This window comes from Vulpes vulpes, chromosome 15, assembly GCF_048418805.1.
Source record: "Vulpes vulpes isolate BD-2025 chromosome 15, VulVul3, whole genome shotgun sequence".
Lineage (NCBI taxonomy): Eukaryota > Metazoa > Chordata > Mammalia > Carnivora > Canidae > Vulpes > Vulpes vulpes.
Genome location: NC_132794.1, coordinates 3,382,049 through 3,398,375, shown reverse-complemented (window position 1 = coordinate 3,398,375; position 16,327 = coordinate 3,382,049). Strand labels below are relative to the sequence as shown.

At 49.3% G+C, this 16,327-nt stretch overlaps 1 protein-coding gene across 2 annotated transcripts in view; it reads left to right on the top strand.

Moving 5' to 3' along the window:
• The first annotated feature begins 6,811 nt into the window (after positions 1 to 6,811).
• Positions 6,812 to 16,327, top strand: part of UBASH3A (ubiquitin associated and SH3 domain containing A) — a 43,379-nt gene continuing 33,863 nt past the window's right edge. Inside the window, exons 1-4 of one of the 2 annotated variants that reach the window (XM_072739741.1) lie at positions 6,812 to 6,944; positions 8,953 to 9,006; positions 12,107 to 12,293; positions 15,036 to 15,234. In XM_072739741.1, coding sequence (XP_072595842.1) covers positions 6,832 to 6,944; positions 8,953 to 9,006; positions 12,107 to 12,293; positions 15,036 to 15,234 — 553 coding nt within the window. In that variant the 5' untranslated portion in view covers positions 6,812 to 6,831. The remainder of the gene's footprint in view (positions 6,945 to 8,952; positions 9,007 to 12,106; positions 12,294 to 15,035; positions 15,235 to 16,327) is intronic. The other variant, XM_072739742.1, reaches the window with a different exon arrangement.

Below are 16,327 nucleotides of genomic sequence, written 5' to 3'. Positions count from 1 at the left end.
CTAGACACGGAAGTCCCTTCCCAAACAAGCCATCGTTGGCCGGTTTCACAACACTGAGCAACGTTGAGAAATTCTCTTTCAGAAGCGTTGTGTCTCCCCCACCCACTTTACTCACCATTTCTGGGGCCGCCATCATTAAAAGCAGAAATAATTTCCTTTTTCATTATAAAAACAAGCGTGATGGTAAGCAGGCTGCCAACAGGTTCGTCCAATCGGGAAATACTTGCACCAAGTCACTCAGCCTTGTCGACTCAATCATCACAGCAAATGGCATTATCGCAGGTTATCTTTGTAACTCGATCTGGATGTGGCTATCAAGTGGCCATCGGTTGTATGACTGCAGAGACCAGGGAGGGGAAAAATGTGACTTGCCTTTAATTAGTAAGTAAGGTAAGCAAACCTTTTCAGAAACTTCGCATAAGAGAGTTTTCGGAACACAGACGCTCCTTTTATAAAAGAACAGATAGGTCCTGCCCGGTGCTGAGCAAGCACATCAAGAGGGGCAGGCAAAACGCTTTGGCAGGGGTTTCCATCCTTCCATGTGACTGAGTCTGAGTTTAGACTCACAGCTGCTCTGCAGACAAAAGGGAGGGAACCTGAAGGTGTTCTCACAGTGAGCCCTCTATAGAGACACTTCACACTCCATTCGGTGAGGGGCCTCTATGTCCCAAGGGGTTTCTGCACACAATACAGCTTTAAGATGTTTTATCAGGAGAGAACATAGCCCTGCTGCCGTGGGCAGGGGACTGAGCCCCTTTGGAAGTCTAGTGGAGTAGAGCTAGATGTGAATCATGCATTCATTTATTCACCAAATATTTATGGGCCATCTGCCATGAGCCAGGCATCTAGACTCAGAGCGGATGGCAGAAGGGACAAAGCACTCACCTGTGGTCTCAGCTGATGACAAATGCTGGGAAGAGATGAAGGAGAGGGATCAGCAAGTGATCAGACAGGGTGATGGAGGAAGACTTCTAGGAAAGAGTGGTATTTTAGTGGAGACCTCAGTGGTGGGATAAAGTAGGTCTTATGAGCTAAGAGGAGAGATTGTTCCAAGCACAAGACCATAGACTCCAAAGGCCTGGAGAACATGAGCTGGGGATGTTTGGGGAGCCCCGGAAAGTCTATGTGCTTGGAGATCGGCAGATCATGGAAGACCTGCGCCACTGGAAGGACGCTGGTTTGGTTTCTATGTGATGGAAAGCCACCAAAGGGCTGAGTAGGGCAAAGTTGGATCTATGCATGTGTACAGTGTAGGGACAGAGGTGAATTCACAGAAAGGCAGGAGGACGCTACTGAAAACCTGGGCCATAATGGCGGTGACTTAGACCAAGATGCTGGTGGTACAAATAGAGAGCAAAAGCTGGATTTGTGAATGATTTTAAAGATAGAGTTGGCAGGATTTGCCAATGACAACAATAGCCAGAGAGATATATTCAGCCAATTGTGATTTAACTCAGTCTCGTTTTCCTGCCTCCCAGCACCTGCCCACACACCTCTCAATGTTTTTGGATTTAGGACCAGGAATCCTTCAAGCTCCTACACCCTTCCTTTACATCTTTCCTAACTACTCTCTCTAGTTCTGGAACAAACATTTGCCCTCAAAGACAGGGATAGGAAACTTAGAACTTAATTCTTTCTTTGTTTGCACCAGAGTGATGTAGGTGGTGCTCTGGTGGATTACCAATCTCAGAGGGCAGTCTAGAATGTATTCTCAAAGCACCTGGCACTGTGATGAGTGTGTGATGAGGCTCTAGGTATATAGATGAGCTGATCATAAACTAAGGTGGTGGAACAATATTGAGTAGACATGTAGAAGACCAGAAGCAATCATGAATTCACATATGTCATATTAATATATTACCATGTTAGTATCTTGGCTTGTGTGTCAAATGAGGTCAATTTGCCACGTTGTAGCAGATAATCGATGATGGTGGTTAAACTTCCACCACCATATAGTAGCCTCTCAGAAAATTTACCTACACATCAGTTCCAACAATCTCAAAATAAAACTCTAAAGAAACAGAAATCAGCATATCTAGGGCTGGCATCTGATATTCACCAAGGCAGTGTCTTGCATGGTCTTGGTTTGGAGACCTGATGGGTCCTCGAGGAGCTGTGAAGTTTTCATAACTATTTGCACACAGATTGAGTTCCAAGCATGGTCTCAGTCTCCACCTTGATCCCATTAGTGAGAGCAGGAAGCTTTGGGCATCACCCACAGGAAAACGTGCAACTTAAGAAACTTTCATCTGTCACTGATGGTCTTGGGAGATAACTTTTTAAACTAAGGAAAAGAGATGATTTGGCATTTTCTGGTTTACTAAATAAGATTTAAAAAAAATTCATATTTTAATATCTTATAAGCACAATTGCTCCAAAAGTGGTTTACTATTGAGAAAAGAAAGATGTATTTGAGTAGAGGCTGTATCTCAGACCCCAAATCTAACTTTTTTTCTTCTAGGTAACAAGCTTTTTCTACTTTGAGGCTTTCAAATTTAAGATATTTAATTCATTTGGTTATGAAATTATTTCATTTTTTGAATTCCTCAAAGAAAAAGATATTTAAAAACACAATAAACTTACATTTAAAGATGAAATATTGAAACATTTTACTCTGAAATGGAGAACACCACAAGGAGATGCACTATATAGATATATACCATTTCTGTTCAACATTTGGAGTCCAAGCCAGTGCAATAAAAGAAGAAGAGGAAAAGGAAGAGGAAGAAGAAGGAGAAAAAAAGGAAGAAGAAAGAAGAAGAAAATCCTAGAGGAGAACACAGGCAACACCCTTTTTGAACTTGGCCACAGTAACTTCTTGCAAGATACATCCACAAAGGCAAAAGAAACAAAAGCAAAAATGAACTATTGGGACTTCATCAAGATAAGAAGCTTTTGCACAGCAAAGGATACAGTCAACAAAACTAAAAGACAACCTACAGAATGGGAGAAGATATTTGCAAATGACATATCAGATAAAGGGCTAGTTTCCAAAATCTATAAAGAACTTCTTAAACTCAACACCAAAGAAACAAACAATCCAATCATGAAATGGGCAAAAGACATGAAGAGAAATCTCACAGAGGAAGACATAGACATGGCCAACAAGCACATGAGAAAATGCTCTGCATCACTTGCCATCAGGGAAATACAAATCAAAACCACAATGAGATCCCACCTCACACCAGCGAGAATGGGGAAAATTAACAAGGCAGGAAACAACAAATGTTGGAGAGGATGCGGAGAAAAGGGAACCCTCTTACACTGTTGGTGGGAATGTGAACTGGTGCAGCCACTCTGGAAAACTGTGTGGAGGTTCCTCAAAGAGTTAAAAATAGACCTGCCCTACGACCCAGCAATTGCACTGTTGGGGATTTACCCCAAAGATTCAGATGCAATGAAACGTCGGGACACCTGCACCCCGATGTTTCTATCAGCAATGGCCACAATAGCCAAACTGTGGAAGGAGCCTCGGTGTCCATCGAAAGATGAATGGATAAAGAAGATGTGGTTTATGTATACAATGGAATATTACTCAGCAATTAGAAACGACAAATACCCACCATTTGCTTCAACGTGGATGGAACTGGAGGGTATTATGCTGAGTGAAATAAGTCAATCAGAGAAGGACAAACAGTGTATGTTCTCATTCATTTGGGGAATATGAATAATAGTGAAAGGGAATATAAAGGAAGGGAAAAGAAATGTTGGGAAATATCAGGAAGGGAGACAGAACATAAAGACTCCTAACTCGGGGAAACGAACTAGGGGTGGTGGAAGGGGAGGAGGGCGGGTGTTGGAGGGGAATGGGTGACGGGCACTGAGGTGGACACTTGACGGGATGAGCACTGGGTGTTTTTCTGTATGTTGGTAAATTGAACACCAATAAAAGTTAATTAAAAAAAAAAAAAAGAAGAAGAAGAGGAGAAAAAAGAAGAGAAAGAAAAAATTTTAAAATAAAGAATATGTACTTGTAAAAAAGAAATAAAAATATTATTTATTGACACAATTCTTTTTGTACCTAGAATTATCTTTTAAACTCTAGAGATTAATTATTAGAATTAATAGGCAAGTCAAACAAGACATTTAGATATAAGTTCAAATGTAAAATAATGTGAATCAATAGCATTTGAATTGCCAGCAACAAAGAGTATGAATATGAAATTTTAAAAAGATAACTTACAGTGGCATCAAAAATTATCAAATACCTAAGAACTAATATGCAAGACTTCTACACAGAAAATTATGCAACAGAATTGAAACAAAATCTGGCAACTCTATGCCAGGAAATTTAGCAACTTAGATAAAATGATCAAGTTCCTTGAAAAACAACTCAATGAAACCGACACAAGAAGAATACTCCTGTAGTTGTTAAATTAATTAAATCCATAGTTTAAAACTTTCCAAGAAAATTCTAGGCCCAGGAGACTTTACTGACAAATCTTTTTTGAATATTAAAGCAAGAAGTTATACCAATCTTACAAAAACTCAGAGAATCAGGGAAGAGGAAATATTTCCCAATTCATTTCTGAGGCCAGAATAACACTTGACTCTTAGGGAGACCAACTATCCTCATTTGCCAAAGGCTGAGGGGTGTCCTGGAAGGGGATCTTACCGTGCTGTGACCAGGAAGTCTCAGGAATACCAAAATGAGCTGATCATTCTACTGACACCAAAACCTGAGAAAGAAATTATAAGAAAGGAAAACAACAGGCCAAGCTAATTCACAAACGCAGAGCAAAAAATTCTAAACAAAGTATTAATACATTAATATATATAAAACATAACATATAATTACCAAGGTTTTATCTTAGAAACACAAGGTTGATTTAACATTCAAAAGCCCACTGGCATAAGCTACCTCATTCACTGAATAAGAAGGAAAACACTATGATCATCTCAATAGATGCAGAAAAGGCTTTTGATAAAATTCAATATCCATTAATTTTTTAAAACACTTCAGTGAATTAGTAGTGAAAAAAATTATTCAATCTGATAAAGGGTACCTATCATAAACTTTTATCCACCATGGCACTGGAGGCCTTTGTCACAATGATACGGCAAGGAGAGGAAATAAAGCTCACAAATATTGGAAAGGAAAGGAGAACCTGACATTATTTGAAGAGCACATGATGATGTACATAGAAAATCAAAAAGAATCTACAAAATAATAGAGTTAATAAGTGATCTTGGCCCGATTATTGGGTGTGATGTCAATATATATGAGACTGACGCGCTGCCCACTGCGCCAAGAGGGCCATGATGTCAATATATAAGAATCAATTGCATTTCTACATATCGGCAACAAATGGAAATAGAAATTATTTTTAGGCTATAGCAACACATAGAAATAAACTTAATGAGAGAAATACAAGACTGTGAAACTACAAAACAGTACTGAGAGAAAGTAAATAGAGAGATATACCATGTTCATGGAATGGAAGACTCGATATTGTTTTTTTGGTTTTGTTTTTAGATTGTATTTATTTATTCATAAGAGACACAGAGAGAGAGGCAGAGGGAGAAGCAGGCTCCACGTAGGAAGTCTGATGCGGGACTCGATCCCAGGACCCTGGTATTAGGACCTGATCTGAAAGCAGAAGCAGACGCTCAACCACTGAGCCACCCAGGTGCTCCGAAGACTTGATATTATTATAACTGACCTATAGATTCAATATAATCCCCAACAAAATCCCAGCAGGCCTGTTTTTGTTGAAAATTAGCACACTGTTATGATTGTTCTAAGTATTCCTTCCCTTTCCTTTCTAAATATAAATTTTATTGAAGCTTAGTTTACACACTTTAAAATGCACCCAATATGAGTGTTTGATTTAGTCAATTTTGAAGAACTGTACACCCATATCAGGATATAGAACATTTCCACCACCCCCAAAACTCCCTCAGATCTTGTCCTCAGGCAGCAACTTATCTGTTTTCTATCTCTATAGTTTAGTTTTACCTCATTTTAGAATTTCTTGTAAGGGACCTCTGGATGGCTCAGAGGTTGAGCGTCTGCCTTCAGCTCAAGGCATGATCCTGGGGTCCTGGGATCAAGTCCCACATTAGGATCCCTGCCTGGAGCCTGCTTCTCCCTCTGCCTTCTCTCTCATGAGTAAATAAATAAAATCTTTTTATAAATAGAATTTCATTGAAATAGAATCATACAGTGTGTATGATCTTGATTCTGGCTTCTTTTAATCAAAATAATGCTGCTTGAATTCATCCATTCTGTCTCATGAAACAGTATGTGTTTTTGTCATCAATGAGGGCTAAATCATTGATCAAATACACCATAATTTATGTCTGCATTCACCAGTGGATGGACATTTATTTGGATTCTTTCTGGTTTTGGTCTCCTGTGAATAAAGCCATTACGGACATTCATATACAAATCATGGTCACACATTTTCATTTCTCCTTGGGAGACAGCTAAGAATAAATCAGTCATATAGCAAATTTATGCTGAACTATATAAGAAACTGTCCAAATGTTATCCAAAATGGCTGAGCAACGAATAAGAGTTCCAATTATTCCACAGCCTTGTCAAAATTTAGTATTGTCGGTCTTTCCAATCTTTGCTTTTCTGGTAAGTGTGTTGGACCTCTGGACCCTAAACCCCATGTGGAAACAGGGCTAGTGGATGCTATACCCCCCAGCACCCCGCAAAAAAAGAATTCTGAAAACCAACATCTCATGCAAACAGGATATTAGCTTTTGTCAGAAAGATCAAAAGGGCTTGAGGTTTTTCTTGACACCCTCAGTCAGCCTCGCCTGTCTCTTTCTCTCTCTCTGGTTTTATCTATTCATTTCTGTCCACAGAGGCAGGAAGAGATGGCAGCGGGGGAGACTCAGCTCTACGCAAAGGTCTCCAACAAGCACAAGGGCCGCAGCACCCCCTCACTCCTGGACCCCCTGCTGGGAATGGGCTTCCCGGCACACACCGCGTGAGTACTGTCCCACCGCTGGCCCCTGGGTGTGTGTCTCAACCCTTCTGGCCTGTGCTGCAGAACTACAGGCAGCTCAGAGCACTTACTTCCTGCCGGAGAGGGGCATCTCGCAGTGTTAGATACTGTCGCAAAATAAGGCCCTTTTCTACTTTTTATAAATGACATGTTCTTTGCTCTTTAAAGACAAACTGGGCTAGCTGGCTGGCTGGTTGGTTGGTAGAGGGATCCTGAAATTTGTAAAACTTGGGAGCCGTGTGCTACTGGGGCACCCCCATATTTAGGATTTGGAGGAGCTTGGGCCTGGGTTGTATCCTCTCTGCAGTTCAGTGACTGAGATGACACCCGGGGTACTTCAAACTCTAAGTGGAGGGGAGCTGTTGAAAGAACTACCAACAGGAATGTATTTCTAAATGATGCCGAGAAACCATTTATCTGTAGGGGAAATCTCTTCATTGTCTGATCATTGAAAGAGATGGTTAAGAAGGTGCCAGAACTGCGTTGACCCAGTCCTGCTTACCCAAGGCAAAGGTTCCCATATAGAAAATGTTAACCTTAGGAGCCACTGTGTCAGAGAGAGAAGTCCCCCCCCAAAAAAAACAAGCTATGATAGGGACATGTGGTCCTAATTTTTCTCAGGCTGATTCACGTGGGAAAATGCATCAGAAGTCCCTTTAAGTAACTTTGGATTGGAGAAGGGACCAAAGTTTCCCTAAACATTATAACAAAACCCTGAAATTGGCTGAAATCGCTTGGAAGCTGCACTCTTTTCTTTTCTAACCCAACTCAGAACGTTGTCACCTTTATGTTGATAAGACACTGGTTGAAATCAGCAGTGGAACCATGTGCCAGTCCCCAGCCAGGGACACGGAAGCCAGAGAGCACAGGCAGTGGCGGGGCAGGACCCCACTCTTGGCCCCACTAAAGCCCATCCCTTATTACACTACTGACGTTGGATGGGGACTCGGGCTCAGAATTCCTTGTGCTCTAGCGTCATCCCCGTCGGCATTCGCCAACAGCAGCACGGGGCAGCGCCCTGTCGGTTTGCTCTTCAACTCCAGCTACTTCCAGGCTGAATTCCTGAGCGAGTTACCTTAGCCCTATTCCATCCCGTCCAATTTGGTCCCATTCAGCTAAATTTAATTCAGTGTCTATACATCCTGGGTTATAATGGCGAGTACGACACCGTTGGACCTCAGGGACCTTGCAGGCTGGTAGAGGAGGCAAACAGACGCAGGTTTATAGAGATGAAGCCCAGTGACTGAACGTGTGGTTGGGGACGTTTCCCTGGAGGAAGGGCGTGTGAGCCATGCTTGGAAGGATCAGGGTCATTCCTCCGAGGGCGTGTTGGCACGGGGCTGCATTTTGGTAGGAGGGCGCGTGTGCAAGCCAGGGATTTGGCACTTCACAGCCAACCTGAGGATGCAAGAGTGGGGTCCCCTGGCTTTAGCGCAGGGTGGAGGGGCTGGCAAGATGGCAGGTGTGGTGGGAGCCAGTGACCAGGACGGGAGTGGGAGCCCCTGAAGGAGAATGAGCAGAGGAGGTGGGAGCAGGTTGGCGTTTTCAGAAATCACAGTGATGCCACATGGAGACTGAGGCCTGGGCAGTGCACCCAGCTGCAAAGTGTAGCAGTCCAGGCCCTCATGGGCACCCCCTACACACACACACACACACACACACACACACACACAGGTGTCCTGTGCTGCAGGGCTGCCCCTGCCTCTCCTCTGCTTCCCCGGAGAATGGAAGCCAGGGCTCTAGAATGCTCCTCTCTCCCTTTTTCTTTCTTTCTTTTTTTTTTTTTTTTAAGATTTTTAATTTATTTATTAATGAGACAGAGAGAGAGAAGCAGAGACACAGGCAGAGGGAGAAGCAAGCTCCATACAGGGGGCCCGATGTGGGACCTGACCCTGGACTCCGGGGATCACGCCCTGGGCCAAAGGCAGCCGCTCCACCGCTGAGCCCCCCGGGCGCCCCTGAACGCTCCTCTCGTTCTGCTCTCCTGCAGGCTGAAGGCGTTGGCAGCCACTGGAAGAAAGACAGCGGAAGAGGCATCAGATTGGTGAGTAGGGCCGTCTCCGCAGGGGTGCTGAGTACTTGGCTCTGAGAGCTCGGCGGGGTGGCCACGGGCAGCACCCCACACACGCCGGGCGGCCAGGCACCAAAGGGAAGGACGGAAAAGAACCCGCATTTAAAATGGGAGACAGAGGAGAGAGATCGGACTGTGAACAAGCCTTTCTTCACTTAAAAATCTGAGTTTATCCAAACATGACTATCAAGGAAGAAAGAAATCCACGCGATCTGTTGAGTAAATAGGAAAGATAGAAAATAGAGGTTGCCACTGTCTCAAGCTACCTCTGATGGGGAGAGAGTTTACTGGTTGGTCCTGGATGCCCTCTGAGGCCTCGGGTGCCAGGTGGGGGGGGCCAGGGGTGGAACTCGGGGCTCCAGGGGGCTCTGCTATCCGTCAGCCAGGCACCCTGCAAGCCGCCCACTCCTGCGGGCCTCGGCTTTGTGCTCTGCGATCACCCCACTCCTGAACCCCCGGGCCCGCCTGAAAGTGCCATGCTGCCGTCACTCTGTCCCTAGGTGGGAAGTCCCCTCATGCTCTGCTCTGGAAAACCGCAGTAAAAATCAAACAATAAAACCCAGGCCTTGACCCACTGGGGCGCCCTCCCGGAGCAGGATGGCAACCACTGATCGTGGGGCTCTGAGTGGCCGGCGTGTCCTCCCTGGGAACCCCCTTCTTCACCCCAAAACGCTAGGCCAATGGCAGGATAGGCAATCCCTCTACCAGACAAAGGGAAATGCCCAGAATCCTCCGGGCTGGGCTAAGTCTAAAGTCAGTTGCCAAATTTGAATTTCAAACGAAACCCACAGCCTCAAGGGCCGTGGTGGCTTCCTTCTAGTTCCAACTCAGCTGCGCAGACCACAAGTCCCACTGAGGCACCGGGGAGACAGTGGGGTCCCCTAGGCTCCACCTGGAGTGGGCCGACCCTAGCCAATCAGGGGAAGTGCCAAGTAAGATGCCAGTAGAACCCAAAGGCAACTTCAAGCGTCCACGTGGGTGAAGACAAGGGGCGGTCTCTGCCTGCCCTGGCTGCAGTCCCGGTGTGATCCACGCGGCCGCCCAGCCGGCACTTCCACGGCCAGGTCCGTGCCTTGGGGACCTAGACAAAGATCGCGATTCCCGTGTTATGAAATCGGGCAAAAAGAAACCAATTTAAGTGTCTGACAGTGGAATGGATGAGTAAGATACCTCGCACACGGGGGAGGAGCTCGCAGGGCCCTTGGAAGGGTCACTCGGACTCCCTTAGCCGGGTGCCCACCCATCAGCATGGATAAATCTGCAGGACCCTGGCGTGGCCCCAGCCATCTGCAGCATGATTTAAGCAATGGCTAATGGTTTATATAAAACACGCGCCAAGTGTCATCTATGGGTCCGTTGCTTAAGTTTCTGGGAGAAACCGGTCACCCTCCAGCAACAGCATTTGTGACAGTCAGAGATTCCTTTCTGGCTTGTCGGGGCTCATCGGGGAAGGATAGGGAAGGTTGGGGAAGGTTGGGGAAGGATGGGGAAGGATGGGGAAGGATGGGGAAGGAGGGGAAGGATGGGGAAGGAAGGGGAAGGATGGGGAAGGATGGGGAAGGATGGGGAAGGAAGGGGAAGGAAGGGGAAGGATGGGGAAGGATGCATCTACGCGGGAGGGAGTGCTCAGGATGAAGGGTCAGAGCGCCCTCTGATGGTGTTTCGCTCTTAGGGCGACTGCCTCCAGCACAGCTCCTACCTCAGGGGCTGCAGAACACGCTAAACTCAGGATTACAACTCGGGTGGGTGGGTGGGTACCCTCCAGTTCCATCCGCGCTGGCAAATCAAACTCCAATTTAAAAAAATACATAAAAAAAAGAATGTGTACAATGCCATTGGTCATTACGGTTTACTGGCACCTATTAAATCTGTTAAAAATCAAACAAACAAAAAAAACAAACCAAAAAATAACTCGGACACTTCCCTGCAATCCCAGAAATTCTTCAAAACCATGACTCCCTCCAAAAAAATTTTAAAAATAAAAAAATTAAAAAACCATGACTCCCGGTGAACAGATGATAAATAAACCTACTGTCACTTATCCCGTCTCTGCGTCTTTCACCTGTTACAAATAACCCTGCCATAAAGCACGTCAGATGTGCCGCGTTACTTGTTTTCGCCTTTGGAGAAATTTCTGGAAGCGGAATTGTCGGTTCCGATGGGAAGGGTATCCGAAAGCTCTTGGCGCCTCCTGGCAATTTGCTTTTATACAGACGTTGCACGAACCCGCTGCACCTTTGACACGGTTGAGCATAACCTTTTTTTTCGTTTCAAACACATCGTTTTTATCTGACGGGCGAGAAAATGACGCCTTGTGGTTGTCTTCATTCTTGTTTCTTCCATCAGTGAGAATGAGCTTGAATTTGAGGTCGTGTAACATTTCTCCTTGTCCTTAAAATAACCTTCTGAATACAGAGGAAAATATATAATAGCTACCTATGTTTTCTCTACGTTTTGGGTTTTTAGGGTTTTTTTTTGGAGTTTTGACTTTTACACTCAGTTTGAAGTCAGATAAAATGAAGTGTGAGTGTTTTCTACACATTTTTTTCAACTTTGGGGTGCCTGGGTGGCCCAGATGGGTAAGCGTCTGCCTTCGGTTCAGGTCGTGATCTCAGGGTCCTGGGCTCGAGCCCCACGTTGGGCTCCCAGCTCGGCGGGGAGTCTGCTGCTCCTTCTCTGTCTGCTTCTCCCCCTGCTTGGGCTCTTTCTGTCTCTCTCTTTCAAATGAATAAATAAAATCTTAAAAAAAATTTTTTTTCCACCACTACCGAGATAGCTGGCTCCCCAGAGATGGTCTGAAGACCAGGTCACCTTCTCTCACTGTCTTTGTCTTTGGCCCGGAATCACACTAACGTGGGGCAGAGCCTCGGGGGGACGGGTGGAGGGGGACCCAGCACTGCTCCGAAGCCACACTGGCCCCAGCCCGCTGAGCGTTGCCGAGAGGGGCCGGCAGTGACTTTGTGCAGCGTGGACCCCGCCCGTGCACAGCGCGGCCTCTTCTGCTCGCTGCCCTCTCCACGCGGGACGGCCCTGCCGTCGGGGCACCGGCTGAAAGCGGCCTGTTCTCTTGCAGGCTGCGCTGTCATCGCAATGACCCTTCTCTGGACGATCCCATCCCCCAGGAGTACGCTCTTTTCCTCTGCCCCACGGGGCCCCTGCTGGAGAAACTTGAAGAGTTCTGGAGAGACAGCAAGCGCCAGTGCGCCAAGAACCGGGCTCACGAGGTCTTCCCGCACATCACGCTCTGTGACTTCTTCACGGTGAGTCGGGCCCGCGAGCCCCTAGTGCTCACCGACACGCCGCCGGAGGCACTTCCCTGTGATGTCCAGCGACGCTGGATGTGACCCAGGGGAGCCACGTGATAGGTTGTCACCGGGGTGGGAGGTGGGGGCTGCAGTTGTCACACCAGCGGGCCTCCTGGTATGGGACACCCTTCACGTTTCTCCTCAGCCTCAGCTGGGTGACTCCTATGCATCCCTCAGAGCCCCACTCACTTATCCCCCCCCTCCGGTTGTCTCCCCCGCTGCCCCCTGCGCTCCCACCACCCACCTGTTTGCTAGTATCTCTGGTGGCACTGTCCATGGCTCCACCCGTGTGTCTGGTGCCGCCCTGCGCCCCTCACGAGTCTGAATCCCTCCCGAGAAGGTAGATGCTTCCCTCGCTTCCGTACCCTCAGACTAGCACAGGGCCTCAGAGCAGGTATCTTGGAACCGTGGGCTGGATGAGCCGGAGAACTTTCACTGCTGGCCCGTCTCGGATGCAGGACTTTCCCTGCTTCAGGAACCGGCCCTGACTCAGAAAACGGTCCAACAGGCAGCCTCACAGGGGTCCTAGGAGGGCAAGAGGGACCTGGGCTGGCTCAGAGGAGAAGACACAGGCACAAGAGGGAGGGAGGCGGGGAGGGACAGGCTGCCACTTCCTCTGTGGCTCCCCACCAGAGGAACCAGGGGAGGACACACCCTGGCCTGCCCCCCTCTGCTGTCCCCAGGCTCTTAGGGTTCCGCCCTAAGAGCGATTCAGGAATCCCACGGGGCCCAAGGACGAGTCCGTCCCAGGCTCCACAGCGTGCGTGGGAAGGGGCTGCAAGCCTCTGCACAGGCTGTTCCCAGCAGACACACACCCACCCCCAGGAGCTGGGGGGACGCGGTCCCAAGGCACAGAGCTTTTCGGTGCCAAAACCAGGAAAATCCCGAGCAAACTGGGGTGAGCTGGTCACCCTCCAGCAACAGCACTTGTGCTGGTCAGAGACTCCTTTCCGGCTTGTCCTGGGAGCTCTCAGGGGAAGAAGGCAGCCAAAGCCTGCGATGAAAACAGCCTCAGAAACGGGCGTGCTTCATTGCGGCAGCGGGGGGGGGGGGGGGGGGGGCACCCAGGCCTCCAGCTCCTCTTCCCACGCCCCCAGGGCTGCACCCAGCACCCGGCACCCACATGTCCACACAGACACGACTTAGATACATGCACACACACCCTCCCCTTCCCACGTCGGCCGTCCCACTAACCCCCGGCCCACGTCCAACGCCGCCTCGCCTGGCCGGGCGCCCTTCCTGGCAGGTGGGTGCCAGAGGGACTGGGTCTCTGCCCTTGATGCTGCAGAAGGAAAACGTTCAGCCTCCACGGGCGGAGGTCCCACCGCAGCTCTGCTTCAGTCCGACTCGGTGCTTCCAGACCACGTACCTGCGGCCGCGAGATCACAGCGTGGACACTCAGGTTCAAGGTTATACCCTCCACAAATCACGCGCTTTCCCAGGCCCCGCAAGGGCCTCAGAGATGCAATAGGCGGATGAAGGGATGTAAAACTGCGTATGAAAACTAGAAGACGGTTGACTCCTCAGAGGATGAAAGGAGCCATGGGAAATTCAGAGGGAGCCAACGTCCGGGAGCAGGGCTGGGGCTGATTTCCTGCCAGGGTAGGGGTGGGGAGTGGGAGGGCATGGGGCTGGGGTTCACTGTGCCTTCATGTGAGTCTTCCACATGGAGGAAGGTCTCCAAGCCCAGGAAGTGGCTTGGACAGAGCTGGCACTGAGGCTGAGCGGGTGTAGACAGAACTCTGCAGGTGACCGGGGGCACACCTGCCCCTTTGGGGTGGGGGGGGTGGCATGGCAGGGACACAGCATTAGGTAGAGTGGTCAGGCCGAAATGTGTGCAGTGAATTGGGGGGCAGCGGGGAGACCAGGTGGGAGCCTGCATTGGTTCACGCTCTCCCAAGGAGCAGACCCCGAGGTGGAGTTAGACATGCGACCCCAGGTGCGATTGCAAGAGATTTATTTGGGGAGAAGCACCTGTGAAGGATGGAGAAGGACAGGGAGCCTGGGGGCACCGAGTCACCTCCATGGAAACCAGCATCAGGGGCCGTGACGGGCTTGGCCACTGTGGGAGTGTGGCCGGACGTGGGGGGCTTCGGCCACTGCCCCTCTCGCCGTGAGCTCTGAGCGCTGCATGCCCGTGGTTCAGGGAAACCTCCAGAGGCCACATGATGCCACATGTGGGTTGACGACAGCTGTGGGTTGACTCGACATGACACAGAGGGACGGGAGCTAACGAGGGTGACAAGAGACTTCCAGCCTAGACACTTAAAGGATATTCCATTCCAAAAGGAATTTGACGTGAATGTCTAAGAAACTGAGCACCGCGGGATCCCTGGGTGGCTCAGCGGTTTAGCGCCTGCCTTTGGCCCAGGGAGTGATCCTGGGGTCCCGGGATCGAGTCCCACATCGGGCTCCCTGCATGGAGCCTGCTTCTCCCTCTGCCTGTGTCTCTGCCTCTCTCTCTCTCTCTCTCTCTCTGTGTGTGTGTCTATCATGAATAAATAAATAAAATCTTAAAAAGAAAAAAAAAGAAAAAGAAAGAAACTGAGCACCGGGTGTGGAACAAATCTCCATGACCCCAAACAGTTGGATGAGATAAGTCATATTCCAGCATCGTGACCCAAAATAGGCCCAGCTGGCTGCCTGGTTTCTTACCAACTACGCTAACCGTCGCACGTCCTCTCTCTTCTCCCTCAGTGTGAAGACCACAAGGTGGAATGTCTGTATGAGGCCCTAAAGAAAGCTGGGGACAGGATCCTGGGTTCCTTCCCCCCGACAGTCCCTCTGGTCCTCTACTCTTCCATCAGCTATCTAGGCTTCTTCGTGAGCGACAGCCCTGCGGACGTCATCCGGGAATTCGCCATGATGTTCGCCACGGAAGCATCTGTCTTAGCAGGTGGGTGGCGGCCCTGGCCAGGTGCACACGAGGAGCACGGTTAATAGGGACCGATCACTCTGTCCGGGGCCGTGCTTGCTCCTGGGGCAGAAGGCCAGCTGCAGGGAAGGGGTGCAAGCTGCTCCTCGCTTGCACACACACGCCCCGGTCGGGGACGATTCCACCCCCACCGCTCCCTTTGCAGCCAGCTCCTCGGACGTGGCCTTAGTCTGAGGCTGAACAGTTCAGCCGGAGCTAAACCTAATGAGCCGGGACGGCCCTCAAAAGGAACGCAGACTCTGAGACCCCGTGGACACCTTTTCCCTAAGTGGGAATACCTTTGTCTCCATCAGTGTGGTTTTTGCAAACATTTGGCACATTCCAGCTGCCTGGGCAACTGTCCCTCCAGAGGCTTCGAGTGGCCACATGAAGACGGTGGATTGCAGGCTGGTGCCCATGTTGGGGGATCGGGGCCGCCCCCAGCCCCACACCCACCTTGGGCAGATCCCCTCCCGGGGCCAGCGCTGTGTGGAAAACGCAAGTCCTAGGTGGTTGTTGCTAACGTTTAGGGAGGAGCGAGTCTTTTCTCCTTCACCTCTTGGGGAAGGACGGTCTAGATTCACTGGGAGCATCTGCATCCCTCCCATCCCCCCTGGACCTGCGCTGGTGGGGAGTCGGGCTCCGGCGGGGCCCACAGGAGGGACCTCAGAGGACGAGCGCTCCTCCCGAGTCTCTGGTCAGCGCTAGGGCTTCCTCGGGCCGCATCGGCCCCTGGAGTCGCTCCTGTCTCTCTGCACGGTGGCGAGGGCTCTGGGCCTTCAAACAACACCGCCTGCTTCTGTGGAGCTCCCCGTCGGTCCTGGCACACGGAGGTGCTCAGTGTCCTGACCCCTGGTTTCAGATGTGCCTGGATGCAGATCTGGCCACGTGATGAGGTCTCCGCGTCCTGGATTTCCACTTGGAGCCTGGCCTCTGGACTCTGGGGTCCTATTTGCTGCATGATTATCAGCTTACCCTGAGCCTTTGCAGATTGGCGTCCTTTATAGAAACAAGAGTCAAGTGATGGTTCTTTGACCTCCTTGCCTCCAGAGGACAGCGCGGTCTCATCCAGCCC